Source organism: Bombina bombina, chromosome 2 (assembly GCF_027579735.1).
Source record: "Bombina bombina isolate aBomBom1 chromosome 2, aBomBom1.pri, whole genome shotgun sequence".
NCBI lineage: Eukaryota > Metazoa > Chordata > Amphibia > Anura > Bombinatoridae > Bombina > Bombina bombina.
This window is the reverse complement of record NC_069500.1, coordinates 159,255,599-159,274,467: the sequence shown is the minus strand read 5'-3', so window position 1 is coordinate 159,274,467 and position 18,869 is coordinate 159,255,599. Positions and strand designations below refer to the sequence as shown.

Here is an 18,869-nt window from a genome sequence, read left to right as displayed (position 1 = left end):
CCTCCAATTTTTTATCCATTGGATCTGAAAAAGCACAACTGTCCTCAACCAGGATAGTGGTACGCTTTGCTAAAGTAGAAACTGCTCCCTCCACCTTAGGGACCGTCTGCCATAACTCCCGTGTAGTGGCGTCTATTGGAAACATTTTTCTAAATATAGGTGGTGGGGAAAAGGGCACACCGGGTCTATCCCACTCCTTTCTAATAATTTCTGTAAGCCTTTTAGGTATAGGAAAAACGTCAGTACACACCGGCACCGCATAGTATCTATCCAGCCTACACAATTTCTCTGGAATTGCAACTGTGTTACAGTCATTCAGAGCAGCTAATACCTCCCCAAGCAATACACGGATTTTCTCAAGCTTAAATTTAAAATTAGAAATCTCTGAATCAGGTTTCCCCGAGTCAGAGATGTCACCCACAGACTGAAGCTCTCTGTCCTCATGTTCTGCATACTGTGACGCAGTATCAGACATGGCTCTAACAGCATTTGCGCGCTCTGTATCTCTCCTAACCCCAGAGCTATCGCGCTTGCCTCTTAATTCAGGCAATCTAGATAATACCTCTGACAGGGTATTATTCATGATTGCAGCCATGTCCTGCAAGGTAATCGCTATGGGTGTCCCTGATGTAATTGGCACCATATTAGCGTGCGTCCCCTGAGCGGGAGGCCGAAGGGTCTGACACGTGGGGAGAGATAGTCGGCATTACTTCCCCCTCGACAGAACCCTCTGGTGATAATTCTTTTATAGATAAAGACTGATCTTTACTGTTTAAGGTGAAATCAATACATTTAGTACACATTCTCCTATGGGGCTCCACCATGGCTTTCAAACATAATGAACAAGTAGGTTCCTCTGTGTCAGACATATTTAAACAGACTAGCAATGAGACTAGAAAGCTTGGAAAACACTTTAAAACAAGTTTACAAGCAATATAAAAAAACGTTACTGCGCCTTTAAGAAACACAAATTTTCCCAAATTTTGAAATAACAGTGAAAAAATGCAGTTACACTAACGAAATTTTTACAGTGTATGTAATAAGTTAGCAGAGCATTGCACCCACTTGCAAATGGATGCTTAACCCCTTAATACCAAAAACGGAATAACAAATGACAAAAACGTTTTTTAAACAGTCACAACAACTGCCACAGCTCTACTGTGGTTTTTTTACCTCCCTCAATACGACTTTTGAAGCCTTTTGAGCCCTTCAGAGAAGTCCTGGATCATGCAGGAAGAAGCTGGATGTCTGTGTCTGTAATTTTTGCTGTGCAAAAAAACGCCAAAATAGGCCCCTCCCACTCATATTACAAATTCAAGCCAGCCATGTGGAAAAAAGTAGGCCCCAATAAGTTTTATCACCAAACATATGTAAAAAACGATTAAACATGCCAGCAAACGTTTTAAAATACACTTTTATAAGAGTATGTATCTCTATTAATAAGCCTGATACCAGTCGCTATCACTGCATTTAAGGCTTTACTTACATTACTTCGGTATCAGCAGCATTTTCTAGCAAATTCCATCCCTAGAAAAATATTTTAACTGCACATACCTTATTGCAGGAAAACCTGCACGCTATTCCCCCTCTGAAGTTACCTCACTCCTCAGAATATGTGAGAACAGCAAAGGATCTTAGTTACTTCTGCTAAGATCATAGAAAACGCAGGCAGATTCTTCTTCTAAATACTGCCTGAGATAAACGGTACACTCCGGTACCATTTAAAAATAACAAACTTTTGATTGAAGAAATAAACTAAGTATAAAACACCACAGTCCTCTTACGACCTCCATCTTAGTTGAGAGTTGCAAGAGAATGACTGGATATGGCAGTGAGGGGAGGAGCTATATAGCAGCTCTGCTGTGGGTGATCCTCTTGCAACTTCCTGTTGGGAAGGAGAATATCCCACAAGTAATGGATGATCCGTGGACTGGATACACTTAACAAGAGAAATGAGTGCACCACTTGTAATCTGGCCCAAAATAATTTTTTTAAAACAAGATTATGGTTTCCAACCCATCTAAAAAGTGCTCAAATGACTCAATCTCTAGAACAGAATAGTCTACAAAATAATTTGGCATCAAAATTAATAGTATTAATTTTTTATTGCATTTTTTATTCTTATATGTAAAACAGGTAGAAAGATTACTTACCTTACCACTGTAAATTTCAAAAAATGTAGCATATACTTGAAGTTCTAATTTTTTATAATTTGGTTTTTTAAGCATTTGAAAAACATCTCGTGCTGAAAAACAAATTAGAAAGAATTGCAAATAAAAATTACTAGGAACACCAGGTTTGTTAGATTACAATACAGTGAAAAATATTATCAATTCAAATGGATTATAGGTTATTTCTCCCAGTAAGATTTACAACAAATAGGTTTTAGCATATAAATTATTACCACCAAATGTTTTAGATATAATATTATGATATCCAATTTCAAAAACTATTCTTGATTTTCCAAAAATGTGTTAAACAAAAATATAGGTTGGAGACTACTCCCAGGATACAAACAAACACGTTTTTTCAAATGGGTATTAAGAATGTGTATGGTCTATAAAGCAAAACACGCAATGGTTTTAAAGGGACAGTCTGCACCATAATTGTTATTGTTTAAAAAGATAGATAATCTCTTTATTACTCATTCCCCAGTTTAGCATAACCAGCAGAGTTATATTAATACACTTTTTACCTTTTTGATTACCTTGTATCTAAGCCTCTGCAGACTGCCCCCTTATTTCAGTTCTTTTGACAGACTTGCATTTTAGCCAATCAGTGCTGACTTCTAGGTAACTTCACGTGCATAAGCACAATGTTAGCTATATGGCACACATGAACTAATGCCCTCTAGTTGTGAAAAAATGTCAAAATGCGTTCAGATAAGAGGCAGCCTTCAAAGGCTTAGAAATTAGCATATGAGCATACCTAGGTTTAGCTTTAACTAAGAATACCAAGAGAACAAAATTATTGATAAAAGTAAATTGGAAAGTTGTTTAAAATTACGTGCCCTATCTAAATTATAAAAATGTATTTTTGACTAGACTGTCCCTTTAATGCTTTTTAGGAATAAACATTATAAAGAGAAAATTCAGAGCAAGGCGTTGTGCTTCACCCATTCTTTAACTTCTCTATAACATCAACCTAAAAAGGCAGTACTTTGAGTTGCAATCCAGAAGAAACTATAGGAATACATATACACAAATTAAGCGCTAAAGGACAATACTGCAAGAGTTTTATGTGTGTGTTGAGGATATATATATATATATATATATATATATATATATACACATACATACATATATATATATACACATACATACACACACTTCAGACTGATGAAGGGGACGGTTGGCTCCCCGAAACTTCACTGTACACAAAGTATTGATTTTTTGAAAGTCCAGAGAGTGCGGTTCGGTAACTTTGAAGTGCATATTGATGATCCTGACACCCTGGCTGACATTTCATGAGGTGAGAGTGCAAATGAGCGTGTGTGTGTATGTATGTGTATATTATATTATATATATATATATATATATATACACACACACATATATATACACACACACACACACACACTGTATATATGTATATACATATATACACACACATACAGTTGCAAGAAAAAGTATGTGAACCCTTTGGAATGATATGGATTTCTGCACAAATTGGTCATAAAATGTGATCTGATCATCATGTAAGTCACAACAATAGACAATCACAGTCTGCTTAAACTAATAACACACAAAGAATGAAATGTTGCCATGTTTTTATTGAACACACCATGTAAACATTCACAGTGCAGGTGGAAAAAGTATGTGAACCCCTAGACTAATGACATCTCCAAGAGCTAATTGGAGTGAGATGTCAGCCAACTGGAGTCCAATCAATGAGATGAGATTGGAGATGTTGGTTACAGCTGCCCTGCCCTATAAAAACAACACACACCAGTTCTGGGTTTGCTTTTCACAAGAAGCATTCCCTGATGTGAATGATGCCTCGCTCAAAAGAGCTCTCAGAAGACCTACAATTAAGAATTGTTGACTTGCATAAAGCTGGAAAGGGTTATGAAAGTATCTCCAAAAGCCTTGCTGTTCATCAGTCCACGGTAAGACAAATTGTCTATAAATGGAGAAAGTTCATCACTGCTGCTACTCTCCCTAGAAGTGGCCGTCCAGTAATGATGACTGCAAGAGCACAGCGCAGACTGCTCAATGAGGTGAAGAAGAATCCTAGAGTGTCAGCTAAAGACTTACAAAAGTCACTGGAAAATTCTAACATCCCTGTTAACGAATCTACAATATGTAAAACACTAAACAAGAATGGATTTCATGGGAGGATACCACAGAGGAAGCCACTGCTGTCCAAACAAAACATTGCTGCACGTTTACAGTTTGCACAAGAGCACCTGGATGTTCCACAGCAGTACTGGCAAAATATTCTGTGGACAGATGAAACCAAAGTTGAGTTGTTTGGAAGAAACACACAACACTATGTGTGGCAAAAAAGAGGCACAGCACACCAACATCAAAACCTCATCCCAACTGTGAAGTATGGTGGTGGGGGCATCATGGTTTGGAGCTGCTTTGCTGCGTCAGGGCCTGGACGGATTGCTATCATCGAAGGAAAAATTAATTCCCAAGTTTATCAAGACATTTTGCAGGAGAACTTAAGGCCATCTACCTACCAGCTGAAGCTCAACAGAAGATGGGTGTTGCAACAGGACAATGACCCAAAGCATAGAAGTAAATCAACAGAATGGCTTAAACAGAAGAAAATACGCCTTCTGAAGTGGCCCAGTCAGAGTCCTGACCTCAACCCCATTGAGATGCTGTGGCATGACCTCAAGAAAGCGATTCACACCAGACATCCCAAGAATATTGCTGAACTGAAACAGTTCTGTAAAGAGGAATTGTTAAGAATTACTCCTGACCGTTGTGCACGTCTGATCTGCAACTACAGGAAACGTTTGGTTGAAGTTATTGCTGCCAAAGGAGGTTCAACCAGTTATTAAATCCAAGGGTTCACATTCTTTTTCCACCTGCACTGTGAATGTTTACATGGTGTGTTCAATAAAAACATGGCAACATTTCATTCTTTGTGTGTTATTAGTTTAAGCAGACTGTGATTGTCTATTGTTGTGACTTAGATGATGATCAGATCACATTTTATGACCAATTTGTGCAGAAATCCATATCATTCCAAAGGGTTCACATACTTTTTCTTGCAAATAAATATATGTATAAATATATATATATATATATATATATATATATATATATATATATATATATATATATATATATCTTTATGTGCTGTACAGCTCCAGCATATACTGATTCCAACATTATTTAAGATATACATTTTTTAACCCTTTTAATTTGAAAATGAATTAAATGGACATGAAAACCAAATTTTTTCTTTCATGATTCAGATAGAGAATATGATTTTAAACAACTTTCCAATTTACTTCTATTATATACCAATGCACATGGGTGACCCAATAACACGAGGCATAGATCTGCAGCCACCAATCAGCAGCTCCTGAGACTATCTAGATATGCATTTCAACAAAGGATACCAAGGGAACAAAAAACAAATTATGCTTACCTGATAAATTCATTTCCATCGAGGGGAGGAGAGTCCACGGCTTCATTCATTACTATTGGGAAGAACCTGGCCACCAGGAGGCGGCAAAGTCACCCCAGCCAAAGGCTTAAATACCTCCCACACTTCCCTCATCCCCCAGTCATTCTGCCGAGGAAAAGTAGGAGAAATATCAGGGTATAAAAGGTGCCAGAAGATGATTAAACTTAGGTCCGACCTACGGAGATGCGGACGGGAGCCGTGGACTCTCCTCCCCTCGATGGAAATGAAATTATCAGGTAAGCATAATTTATGTTTTCCATCTAAACGGGAGGAGAGTCCACGGCTTCATTCATTACTATTGGGAACATATACCCAAGCTCTAGAGGACACTGAATGAAACCGGGAGAGGAAAAAGGCAGACCCTAATCAAATTTGTAAAAGTGTGTAAGGAGGACCAGGTAGCCGCCTTACAAAATTTGCTCCATAGAGGCCACATTCTAGAAGGCCCAAGACGAAGCCACAGCTCTAGTTGAATGAGCCGTGAACCTCTAAAGAGGCTTATGTCCCGCTGTCTCATAAGCCAAGTGAATCAAGCTCCTCAACCAAAAGACAAAGTAGTAACAGAGGCCCTTTGCGCTTCCCAGAATACACAACAATGATGTGCACGGCCTGAAATCCTTTGTAGCCTGAAGATGGAACTTCAAGGCACGAACCACATACAGGTTATGAAGTAACCTCTCCTTTGAAGAAGAAGGGTTAGGACACAAAGAAGGAACATCTATTTCCTGATTGATGTTACAGTTAGACACCACATTGGGGAGAAACCCCAACCCAGTGCGAAGTACAGGCTTATCCGCATGAAACACCAGATAAGGAGGATCACATTGCAAGGCAGCTAAGTTCAGATACTCTGCATGCCGATGCAATAGTTAACAAGAAGAGAACCTTCCAGGACAGAATCTTAATGTCAATGGAATGCATAGGTTCAAACAGAACCCTCTGCAAAACCTTAAAGACTAAATTTAAGCTCCAAGGCGGAGCCGACTGTCTAAAGAAAGGCCTGATTCTAGACAGAGCCTGAACAAAAGATTGGATGTCAGGGAGCTCAGCGAGTCTCCTATGCAACAAAACTGATAATGCTGAAATCTGTCCCTTTAAGGAACTAGCGGCAAGACCCTTCTCCAAACCATCTTGGAGAAAGTCCGCTTCCCAGTTGTCCACACCTGGAATGTGAATCGCTGAGAGCGAGCAGTCGTGGGACTCCACCCACTCCAGAATCCGAGACACCTCCCTCATTCCGAGGAAGCTCCTCGTACCCCCCTGATGGTTGATGTAAGCCACCGAGGTAATGTTGTCGGTCTAGAATCTAATCAAACTGACCGACTCCAGAGAAGGCTATTCCTTCAGAGCATTGTAAATTGCTTGTAATTCTAGGATGTTGATCGGAAGGAGAGACTGCTCCCTAGACCACTTTCCTTGTACCATCCTGGCACCCCAAACAGCTCCCCATCCTGCCAGACTTTCACAAGCTCCCAGGACGGTCTCAAGGATGTCCCCATGGACAGTTGCTCCGGACGGATCCACCAAGAGAGGTAGTTCCGAGTCCGAGCATCCATGGATATCAGCTGTGATAGCTCTGAATGATCGCCGTTCCACTGTCTCAACATGCACAATTTAAGAGGTCTGAGATGGAACCTGGCGAATGGGATGACATCTATGCTGGACACCATGAGACCTATCACCTCCATACATTGAGCCACCGACAGGCTTGTGGAGGACTGAAGGGTAAGACAGGTAGACTCAAACTTCCTGCGCTGCTGATCTGTGAGAAATATCTTCATGGACATAGAGCCTATTATCGTGCCCAGGAACTCCACCCTGTTGCTGGGAACCAGGGAACTTTTTCCTGAGTTGATCTTCCAACCGTGAGATTGGAACAGAAGAAGAGCAGCCCTCGAATGATCCTCTACAAGGCTGAGCGACAGTGCCTGAACAAGGATGTCGTCCAGGTAAGGTTCCACCGCAATGCCCCTGGATCTGGCCACTGCAAGTAGTGCCCCCAGAACCTTCGTGAAGACCCTCGGGGTCGTCACCAGACCAAAAGGAAGGGCCACAAACTGTAAGTGTTGGTCCAGAAACGCAAATCTTAGGAACCTGAAGTGGTCCCTGGTGTGAATTGGCACATGAAGGTAAGCGTCCTTCAAGTCTACAGTTGTCATGACCTGTCCCTCTTGAACTAGGGGCAGAATAGATCTGATCTATTCCATTTTGAACGATGGAACACTCAGAAACTTGTTTAAACACTTTAGGTCCAGAATCGGCGGCGGTACATGCCCACATTCTTTGGAACCACAAAAAAGTTGTAATAGTACCCTAGACCCCATTCTGTTAGGGGTACTGGTACGATAACTCCGAGAGAGGCGAGATCTCTCACACACTCTAGAAAGGCCTCTCTCTTCAATGGTCTTGAAGACAGGAGAAATCTGCCCACGGGCGGATGGGATCTGAACCCTATCTGTAACCCTGGGAGACAACTTCTAGAACCCAGGGGTCCTGAAAGTCCTGCAACCATGCGTCTAAGAACTGAAATAATCTGCCCCCTACGTGATCCGGAGATCGGTCGGGGCCACCCCTTCATGCTGATTTGGTCCCGGCGGGCTTCTTGCTCTGCTTAGACTAGTTCCAAGATTGAGCCGGCTTCCAAGATCCCTTGGACTGGTCCGCTTTTGCGGAGGGTTGCTGGTGCTGGGCCTTGTCCGCACAAAAGGGAAGAAAAAGTAGATCAATTAGGCTTAGTCTTCTTATCCTGTGGTAGGAAATCTCCCTTGCCTCCCGTAACCGTGGATATGATTGAATCGAATCCTGGACCGAACAGGATCTTTCCTTGAAAAGGCAAGGACAACAGTCTTGATTTAGAGGTCATGTCCACAGACCAAGATTTTGGCCACAGAGCCCTGCGCGCTAAAACAGAAAAACCTGACATCTTAGCATTCAGGCGAATAATTTGCATATTGGCATCACAGATGAAAGAATTGGCAACCTTCAGCACCTTAATCTTCTCCTGTATCTCGTTGATGGATGTCTCCCCCTCGACCATTTCACACAGGGATTCACACCAATATGTCGCAGCTCCAGCGACCGCCACAACAGCCGCTGCTGGCTGAAAAACAAACCCCGTTTGTTAAAACATCTTTCGCAACATGTTTTCCAGCTTTTTATCCATGGGCTCTTTAAACAACGAACTATCCTCGAGGGGAATAGTCGTCCGCTTCACAAGCGTAGAGATCGCCCCATCCACCTTAGGGATGGTCCCCCACAGCTCAAGCTGAGAGTCCGGAACAGGAAACAGTTTCTTAAAGGAAGAAGAAGGGTTAAAGGAAGAACCTAATCGCTCTCATTCAGTCTTAATAATATTAGTCATCTTAACGGGAATAGGGAAAGAATGAGGTACTACCCTGTCCTCGTATACATTGTCAAGCTTAGGAATCGCAGGTTCCTCCGGAATCTTAGATTCCGGAAGCTCCAGAATAGCAAGCACCTGCCGTAGCAGAAAGCACAAATTCTCCATCCTAAACCTATAACCAGGCTCCTCTGCCGCCGGAGGTTTAGATGACACGGACTCCGACCCAGAAGGGGCCTCATCCGAAGAGTCGGAGTGGGCCTCGTCATCGTATAGAGCCTCTGGATCTTCCATCTGCGAGGACAAACCCTGGGCTGGGCCACTATGATGAACCCTACGCTTGCGCTTAGCAGAACGTGGTAAGGCATGGATCACTTTCGAAACCACAGATTCCAGTTGGTCCGCAAAGTCTGATGGCCAATGAATCTCTCCCGAAGGTTGGACCCCGGGGCGCTGCATGTGAAATTGGAGATGAATGTAGGGAAGGCACCTCCCGGGACTTAGAACCCTCAGAGATGGACGGCTCAGTAGTACTAGACATCCGTTTACATTTAGATGTTGTAACTTTATCAAGGCATTGAGCAGGCTGATCTACCAGAACCTCCTCACAATAAACACAGGAATAAGACTTTGTTAAGGAGGGAGAGCCCTCTAACGCGTCGGAGTCCCCCATCACTTGCGCTTATGGGTAGACTAATTTAATTTACAAAAAGGCACCTTTATACCACCAATGGCCAGGGCACTCACCACCTCCTAGGACCCGGACTACAGAAACCGCTATGTCTCCTGCGCCACAGATCAACAGAGAAGGATAAATAGACTCCAGGCACGTGAGATGCCTGGCAGGACCCCAAAAAACAGAATTTATGTTTACCTGATAAATTACTTTCTCCAACGGTGTGTCCGGTCCACGGCGTCATCCTTACTTGTGGGATATTCTCTTCCCCAACAGGAAATGGCAAAGAGCCCAGCAAAGCTGGTCACATGATCCCTCCTAGGCTCCGCCTACCCCAGTCATTCGACCGACGTTAAGGAGGAATATTTGCATAGGAGAAACCATATGATACCGTGGTGACTGTAGTTAAAGAAAATAAATTATCAGACCTGATTAAAAAACCAGGGCGGGCCGTGGACCGGACACACCGTTGGAGAAAGTAATTTATCAGGTAAACATAAATTCTGTTTTCTCCAACATAGGTGTGTCCGGTCCACGGCGTCATCCTTACTTGTGGGAACCAATACCAAAGCTTTAGGACACGGATGAAGGGAGGGAGCAAATCAGGTCACCTAAATGGAAGGCACCACGGCTTGCAAAACCTTTCTCCCAAAAATAGCCTCAGAAGAAGCAAAAGTATCAAACTTGTAAAATTTGGTAAAAGTGTGCAGTGAAGACCAAGTCGCTGCCCTACATATCTGATCAACAGAAGCCTCGTTCTTGAAGGCCCATGTGGAAGCCACAGCCCTAGTGGAATGAGCTGTGATTCTTTCGGGAGGCTGCCGTCCGGCAGTCTCGTAAGCCAATCTGATGATGCTTTTAATCCAAAAAGAGAGAGAGGTAGAAGTTGCTTTTTGACCTCTCCTTTTACCGGAATAAACAACAAACAAGGAAGATGTTTGTCTAAAATCCTTTGTAGCATCTAAATAGAATTTTAGAGCGCGAACAACATCCAAGTTGTGCAACAAACGTTCCTTCTTCGAAACTGGTTTCAGACACAGAGAAGGTACGATAATCTCCTGGTTAATGTTTTTGTTAGAAACAACTTTTGGAAGAAAACCAGGTTTAGTACGTAAAACCACCTTATCTGCATGGAACACCAGATAAGGAGAACACTGCAGAGCAGATAATTCTGAAACTCTTCTAGCAGAAGAAATTGCAACCAAAAACAAAACTTTCCAAGATAATAACTTAATATCAACGGAATGTAAGGGTTCAAACGGAACCCCCTGAAGAACTGAAAGAACTAAGTTGAGACTCCAAGGAGGAGTCAAAGGTTTGTAAACAGGCTTGATTCTAACCAGAGCCTGAACAAAGGCTTGAACATCTGGCACAGCTGCCAGCTTTTTGTGAAGTAACACAGACAAGGCAGAAATCTGTCCCTTCAGGGAACTTGCAGATAATCCTTTTTCCAATCCTTCTTGAAGGAAGGATAGAATCTTAGGAATCTTAACCTTGTCCCAAGGGAATCCTTTAGATTCACACCAACAGATATATTTTTTCCAAATTTTGTGGTAAATCTTTCTAGTTACAGGCTTTCTGTCCTGAACAAGAGTATCGATAACAGAATCTGAGAACCCTCGCTTCGATAAGATCAAGCGTTCAATCTCCAAGCAGTCAGCTGGAGTGAGACCAGATTCGGATGTTCGAACGGACCCTGAACAAGAAGGTCTCGTCTCAAAGGTAGCTTCCATGGTGGAGCCGATGACATATTCACCAGATCTGCATACCAAGTCCTGCGTGGCCACGCAGGAGCTATCAAGATCACAGACGCCCTCTCCTGATTGATCCTGGCTACCAGCCTGGGGATGAGAGGAAACGGCGGGAACACATAAGCTAGTTTGAAGGTCCAAGGTGCTACTAGTGCATCCACTAGAGCCGCCTTGGGATCCCTGGATCTGGACCCGTAGCAAGGAACTTTGAAGTTCTGACGAGAGGCCATCAGATCCATGTCTGGAATGCCCCACAGTTGAGTGACTTGGGCAAAGATTTCCGGATGGAGTTCCCACTCCCCCGGATGCAATGTCTGACGACTCAGAAAATCCGCTTCCCAATTTTCCACTCCTGGGATGTGGATAGCAGACAGGTGGCAGGAGTGAGACTCCGCCCATAGAATGATTTTGGTCACTTCTTCCATCGCTAGGGAACTCCTTGTTCCCCCCTGATGGTTGATGTACGCAACAGTTGTCATGTTGTCTGATTGAAACCGTATGAACTTGGCCCTCGCTAGCTGAGGCCAAGCCTTGAGAGCATTGAATATCGCTCTCAGTTCCAGAATATTTATCGGTAGAAGAGATTCTTCCCGAGACCAAAGACCCTGAGCTTTCAGGGATCCCCAGACCGCGCCCCAGCCCGTCAGACTGGCGTTGGTCGTGACAATGACCCACTCTGGTCTGCGGAATGTCATCCCTTGTGACAGGTTGTCCAGGGACAGCCACCAACGGAGTGAGTCTCTGGTCCTCTGATTTACTTGTATCTTCGGAGACAAGTCTGTATAGTCCCCATTCCACTGACTGAGCATGCACAGTTGTAATGGTCTTAGATGAATGCGCGCAAAAGGAACTATGTCCATTGCCGCTACCATCAAACCTATCACTTCCATGCACTGCGCTATGGAAGGAAGAGGAACGGAATGAAGTATCCGACAAGAGTCTAGAAGTTTTGTTTTTCTGGCCTCTGTCAGAAAAATCCTCATTTCTAAGGAGTCTATTATTGTTCCCAAGAAGGGAACCCTTGTTGACGGAAATAGAGAACTCTTTTCCACGTTCACTTTCCATCCGTGAGATCTGAGAAAGGCCAGGACAATGTCCGTGTGAGCCTTTGCTTGAGGAAGGGACGACGCTTGAATCAGAATGTCGTCCAAGTAAGGTACTACAGCAATGCCCCTTGGTCTTAGCACAGCTAGAAGGGACCCTAGTACCTTTGTGAAAATCCTTGGAGCAGTGGCTAATCCGAAAGGAAGCGCCACGAACTGGTAATGCTTGTCCAGGAATGCGAACCTTAGGAACCGATGATGTTCCTTGTGGATAGGAATATGTAGATACGCATCCTTTAAATCCACAGTGGTCATGAATTGACCTTCCTGGATGGAAGGAAGAATAGTTCGAATGGTTTCCATCTTGAACGATGGAACCTTGAGAAACTTGTTTAAGATCTTGAGATCTAAGATTGGTCTGAACGTTCCCTCTTTTTTGGGAACTATGAACAGATTGGAGTAGAACCCCATCCCTTGTTCTCCTAATGGAACAGGATGAATCACTCCCATTTTTAACAGGTCTTCTACACAATGTAAGAATGCCTGTCTTTTTATGTGGTCTGAAGACAACTGAGACCTGTGGAACCTCCCCCTTGGGGGAATCCCCTTGAATTCCAGAAGATAACCTTGGGAGACTATTTCTAGCGCCCAAGGATCCAGAACATCTCTTGCCCAAGCCTGAGCGAAGAGAGAGAGTCTGCCCCCCACCAGATCCGGTCCCGGATCGGGGGCCAACATTTCATGCTGTCTTGGTAGCAATGGCAGGTTTCTTGGCCTGCTTTCCCTTGTTCCAGCCTTGCATTGGTCTCCAAGCTGGCTTGGCTTGAGAAGTATTACCCTCTTGCTTAGAGGACGTAGCACTTTGGGCTGGTCCGTTTCTACGAAAGGGACGAAAATTAGGTTTATTTTTTGCCTTGAAAGGCCGATCCTGAGGAAGGGCGTGGCCCTTACCCCCAGTGATATCAGAGATAATCTCTTTCAAGTCAGGGCCAAACAGCGTTTTCCCTTTGAAAGGAATGTTAAGTAGCTTGTTCTTGGAAGACGCATCAGCTGACCAAGATTTCAACCAAAGCGCTCTGCGCGCCACAATAGCAAACCCAGAATTCTTAGCCGCTAACCTAGCCAATTGCAAAGTGGCGTCTAGGGTGAAAGAATTAGCCAATTTGAGAGCATTGATTCTGTCCATAATCTCCTCATAAGGAGGAGAATCACTATCGACCGCCTTTATCAGCTCATCGAACCAGAAACACGCGGCTGTAGCGACAGGGACAATGCATGAAATTGGTTGTAGAAGGTAACCCTGCTGAACAAACATCTTTTTAAGTAAACCTTCTAATTTTTTATCCATAGGATCTTTGAAAGCACAACTATCTTCTATGGGTATAGTGGTGCGTTTGTTTAAAGTGGAAACCGCTCCCTCGACCTTGGGGACTGTCTGCCATAAGTCCTTTCTGGGGTCGACCATAGGAAACAATTTTTTAAATATGGGGGGAGGGACGAAAGGAATACCGGGCCTTTCCCATTCTTTATTTACAATGTCCGCCACCCGCTTGGGTATAGGAAAAGCTTCTGGGAGCCCCGGGACCTCTAGGAACTTGTCCATTTTACATAGTTTCTCTGGGATGACCAACTTGTCACAATCATCCAGAGTGGATAATACCTCCTTAAGCAGAATGCGGAGATGTTCCAACTTAAATTTAAACGTAATCACATCAGGTTCAGCTTGTTGAGAAATGTTCCCTGAATCAGTAATTTATCCCTCAGACAAAACCTCCCTGGCCCCATCAGACTGGTTTAGGGGCCCTTCAGAACCATTATTATCAGCGTCGTCATGCTCTTCAGTATCTAAAACAGAGCAGTCGCGCTTACGCTGATAAGTGTTCATTTTGGCTAAAATGTTTTTGACAGAATTATCCATTACAGCCGTTAATTGTTGCATAGTAAGGAGTATTGGCGCGCTAGATGTACTAGGGGCCTCCTGAGTGGGCAAGACTCGTGTAGACGAAGGAGGGAATGATGCAGTACCATGCTTACTCCCCTCACTTGAGGAATCATCTTGGGCATCATTGTCATTGTCACATAAATCACATTTATTTAAATGAGAAGGAATTCTGGCTTCCCCACATTCAGAACACAGTCTATCTGGTAGTTCAGACATGTTAAACAGGCATAAACTTGATAACAAAGTACAAAAAACGTTTTAAAATAAAACCGTTACTGTCACTTTAAATTTTAAACTGAACACACTTTATTACTGCAATTGCGAAAAAATATGAAGGAATTGTTCAAAATTCACCAAAATTTCACCACAGTGTCTTAAAGCCTTAAAAGTATTGCACACCAAATTTGGAAGCTTTAACCCTTAAAATAACGGAACCGGAGCCGTTTTTAACTTTAACCCCTTTACAGTCCCTGGTATCTGCTTTGCTGAGACCCAACCAAGCCCAAAGGGGAATACGATACCAAATGACGCCTTCAGAAAGTCTTTTCTAAGTATCAGAGCTCCTCTCACATGCGACTGCATGTCATGCCTCTCAAAAACAAGTGCGCAACACCGGCGCGAAAATGAGGCTCTGCCTATGATTTGGGAAAGCCCCTAAAGAATAAGGTGTCTAAAACAGTGCCTGCCGATATAATCTTATCAAAATACCCAGATTAAATGATTCCTCAAGGCTAAATATGTGTTAATAATGAATCGATTTAGCCCAGAAAAAGTCTACAGTCTTAATAAGCCCTTGTGAAGCCCTTATTTACTATCTTAATAAACATGGCTTACCGGATCCCATAGGGAAAATGACAGCTTCCAGCATTACATCGTCTTGTTAGAATGTGTCATACCTCAAGCAGCAAGAGACTGCTCACTGTTCCCCCAACTGAAGTTAATTGCTCTCAACAGTCCTGTGTGGAACAGCCATGGATTTTAGTGACGGTTGCTAAAATCATTTTCCTCATACAAACAGAAATCTTCATCTCTTTTCTGTTTCTGAGTAAATAGTACATACCAGCACTATTTTAAAATAACAAACTCTTGATTGAATAATAAAAACTACAGTTAAACACTAAAAAACTCTAAGCCATCTCCGTGGAGATGTTGCCTGTACAACGGCAAAGAGAATGACTGGGGTAGGCGGAGCCTAGGAGGGATCATGTGACCAGCTTTGCTGGGCTCTTTGCCATTTCCTGTTGGGGAAGAGAATATCCCACAAGTAAGGATGACGCCGTGGACCGGACACACCTATGTTGGAGAAATGGCTGCACAAGATTCCTGCAAGTAACCTGAAAGTTCCACACATTGCCAGAGCCTCATCTCGCACATAACGCAGCATTGACACTAACAATATCATGTGTAAACCCCCCTGTTCAATAATCCCCCTTTCCGGGAATATTAACCCTTGATTCTGTAAAGATAAAAAGGCGCCACACTGTGACTCTGTCTTCTATGTTACCATTCATTATTAAAAAAAAAATGAAACAATCTTACCAGAATCTACGCCGTGGAACAGGAACATGGCCCTTCAAGTGTGACAGGTTAGTAGCCTCGCTCCTGACATGGACTTGAGTGTAGAAAGCAGGCAGCGAAACTCGTCAACGCTGATTGTTTATGGAGCTGTTAATATGAGTCGGGATGGTTTTGCAGAAAGACTCTCCCTGCATCTCCAGACTCTAACTTTCGCCCAGGCTCTCACTGAGAGGCTGACAGGACTACTTAAAACTCCAGTCCCAATGCGAAGAGTACTACCCTCCATAAGAGACTACTCCGAAACTCCGGCACACCTCTGCCATCCTCCTGTGACGAAAGGCAAAGAATGACTGGGGGATGGGGGAAGTGGGGGAGGTATTTAAGCCTTTGGCTGGGGTGTCTTTGCCTCCTCCTGGTGGCCAGGTTCTTAATTCCCAATAGATAATATAAATTAATTCGAAAGTTTTTAAAATGTCATGCTCTCTCTAAATCACAAAAGAAAAAAATTGGGTTTTATTTCTGTTTAAGAGTTGGTATTTGTAAAGGTCCTAGTCAGTAAGGGAAGGCAGGGTTCTCACTGTTACTGTCGAGACCCATTGTGGCTGGGGCGGAGGAAACAATACCCCTTGATTTTGAGTATGATAGCTTATGGTAATTGGAATTTAATTTTAAATGTCCAATAAAAATCAAGAACTTGTCACCGTAAAATAAAACACCTGTAGCCACAGTCGATTATGGTTTAGTGCCCAATGATAAAAAAATTAAAATACTTGCTGGTGTGGAGAAATCAAATTTTTAGGGCTGAAACAACTAAAATCAATAATGAAAATCGTTGTCAGCGATTCTTGTTATCAATTAGTTGGTGGTCGATTAGTTGTAGTGTAATATACACAATGTGTCTAATAACCCCATGTTTAACATTTACACCTGCCGCTCCCTCCTATTTACAAGCATCTACAGGAGCTATCCCGCAGTGGCTTCCTGTACAAACGGACCAATCATAAATTCTGACCGTTGTCATTTTCCACTTATGTCACAGGCAGATAGTGACCAGTTGCCATGAGATTCAGACGCCTGGATGAGAACTCACTGAAGCTGCCCGGCATTGAGCTAGTCCTATCTGCCATCTCTCTACGCTGACACAGCACTTCTGGCAATAATGAGTTAATGGACCATGAGCTCCGCAATTCCAGAAACAGTGTGTGAAAGTGTACTCTTATTTAAGCTGGTCCAGCCCCTAAAAGCAGTGGGAACTTGAGGGAAAGCACCAGTTTCAGACCATTTGCGTGCTATGTTCATGGTAAATTCCATGGGCTGCTTTCATGTGAGATTGCAGTGGGAAAAAGGATACATCCCAGGTCAATCATACCTGCAGCTACTACTCTAAAAGGGCTGTGATGCACCTGCCTGTTGATTATGCACCACACGGTGCTTCAGTAACATAGGTCTATTATATACAGCTAGCTGTGCAACATTTTATTTTTATGTTAGGGAAAAAACAGTATACGTCTGCAAAGTCAATGAGAACACTTTACTAAATCTCTCTCTCACTTTTAGCCAAGTTACATACTATATATATATATATATATATATATATATATATATATATATATATATATATATATATATATATATATATACACCCATATACAACAGCAATTTAAAATATGGGGAGGCAAAAAGTGAGTTTAAAATCCTCCACTAAATCCAAAATTTAGAGAAAATAACTCATTGTGTAAGCCATTTACAAATCTAGACAAGTCAGAAGACTTGCTTATAGCCCATAAACTCTCTGATTACACTGTTTACAATGCAGCAAAGGATTCTGGGTAAGATATGCACATGAGGTTCACGACTCACTTTTTTACTTCTAGCCCGCTTTTAAGGCAGACTTCCCTTTACGCCATAGCATCGCCGCATTACACAGCTTCTAAGCTTAGCTAGGGGTAGTATAGTGATTCAGACCAATCCCAGGATAGCTGTTTCGTGGTTATTGCCACTCATCAGCTGGGAGTAGGTTGAATCACTGCTTGGTAAAATTGTTTCTGGGGGAAATACAACAGCAATTTAAAATATGGGGAGGCGAAAAGTGAGTTTAAAATCCTCCACTAAATCCAAAATGTAGAGAAAATAACTCATTGTGTAAGCCATTTACAAATCTAGACAAGTCAGAAGACTTGCTTATAGCCCATAAACTCTCTGATTACACTGTTTCCAATGCAGCAAAGGATTCTGGGTAATATATGCAAATGAGGTTCACAATGACTCATTGGAAACAGTGTAATCAGAGAGTTTATGGGCTATAAGCAAGTCTTCAGACTTGTCTAGATTTGTAAATGGCTTACACAATGAGTTATTTTCTCTAAATTATATATATACACACACATATATATATAAATATATATATATATATATACACACACACATATATATATATATATATATATACATACATATATACACACACACACAGTGGATATAAAATGTCTACACACCCCGGTTAAAATGTCATGTTTCTGTGATGTAAAAAAAATGAGACATAAATAAATCATTTCAGAACTTTTTCCACCTTTAATGTGACCTATAAACTGTACAACTCAATTGAAAAACAAACTAAAATGTTTTAGGTAGAGGGAAGAAAAAATATAAAAATAAAATAATATGGTTGCATAAGTGTGCACACCCTTAAACTAATACTTTGTTGAAGCACCTTTTGATTTTATTACAGCACTCAGTCTTTTTGGGTACGAGTATCAGCATGGCACATCTAGACTTGGCAAGATCTGCCCACTCTTTGCAAAAACACTCCAAATCTATCAGATTGCGAGGGCATCTCCTGTGCACAGCCCTCTTCAGATCACCCCACAGATTTTCAATCGGATTTATTTCTGGGCTCTGGCTGGGCCATTCCAAAACTTTAATCTTCTGGTGAAGCCATTCCTTTGTTGAT

At 42.4% G+C, this 18,869-nt stretch overlaps 1 protein-coding gene across 4 annotated transcripts in view; it reads right to left on the bottom strand.

The window, feature by feature from the left end:
• KIF2A (kinesin family member 2A) overlaps positions 1 to 18,869 on the bottom strand; it is a 530,440-nt gene that overhangs the window by 258,771 nt on the left and 252,800 nt on the right. For all 4 annotated transcript variants that reach the window (XM_053701316.1, XM_053701318.1, XM_053701317.1 and 1 more), the window contains exon 12: positions 2,154 to 2,245. In XM_053701316.1, coding sequence (XP_053557291.1) covers positions 2,154 to 2,245 — 92 coding nt within the window. The remainder of the gene's footprint in view (positions 1 to 2,153; positions 2,246 to 18,869) is intronic.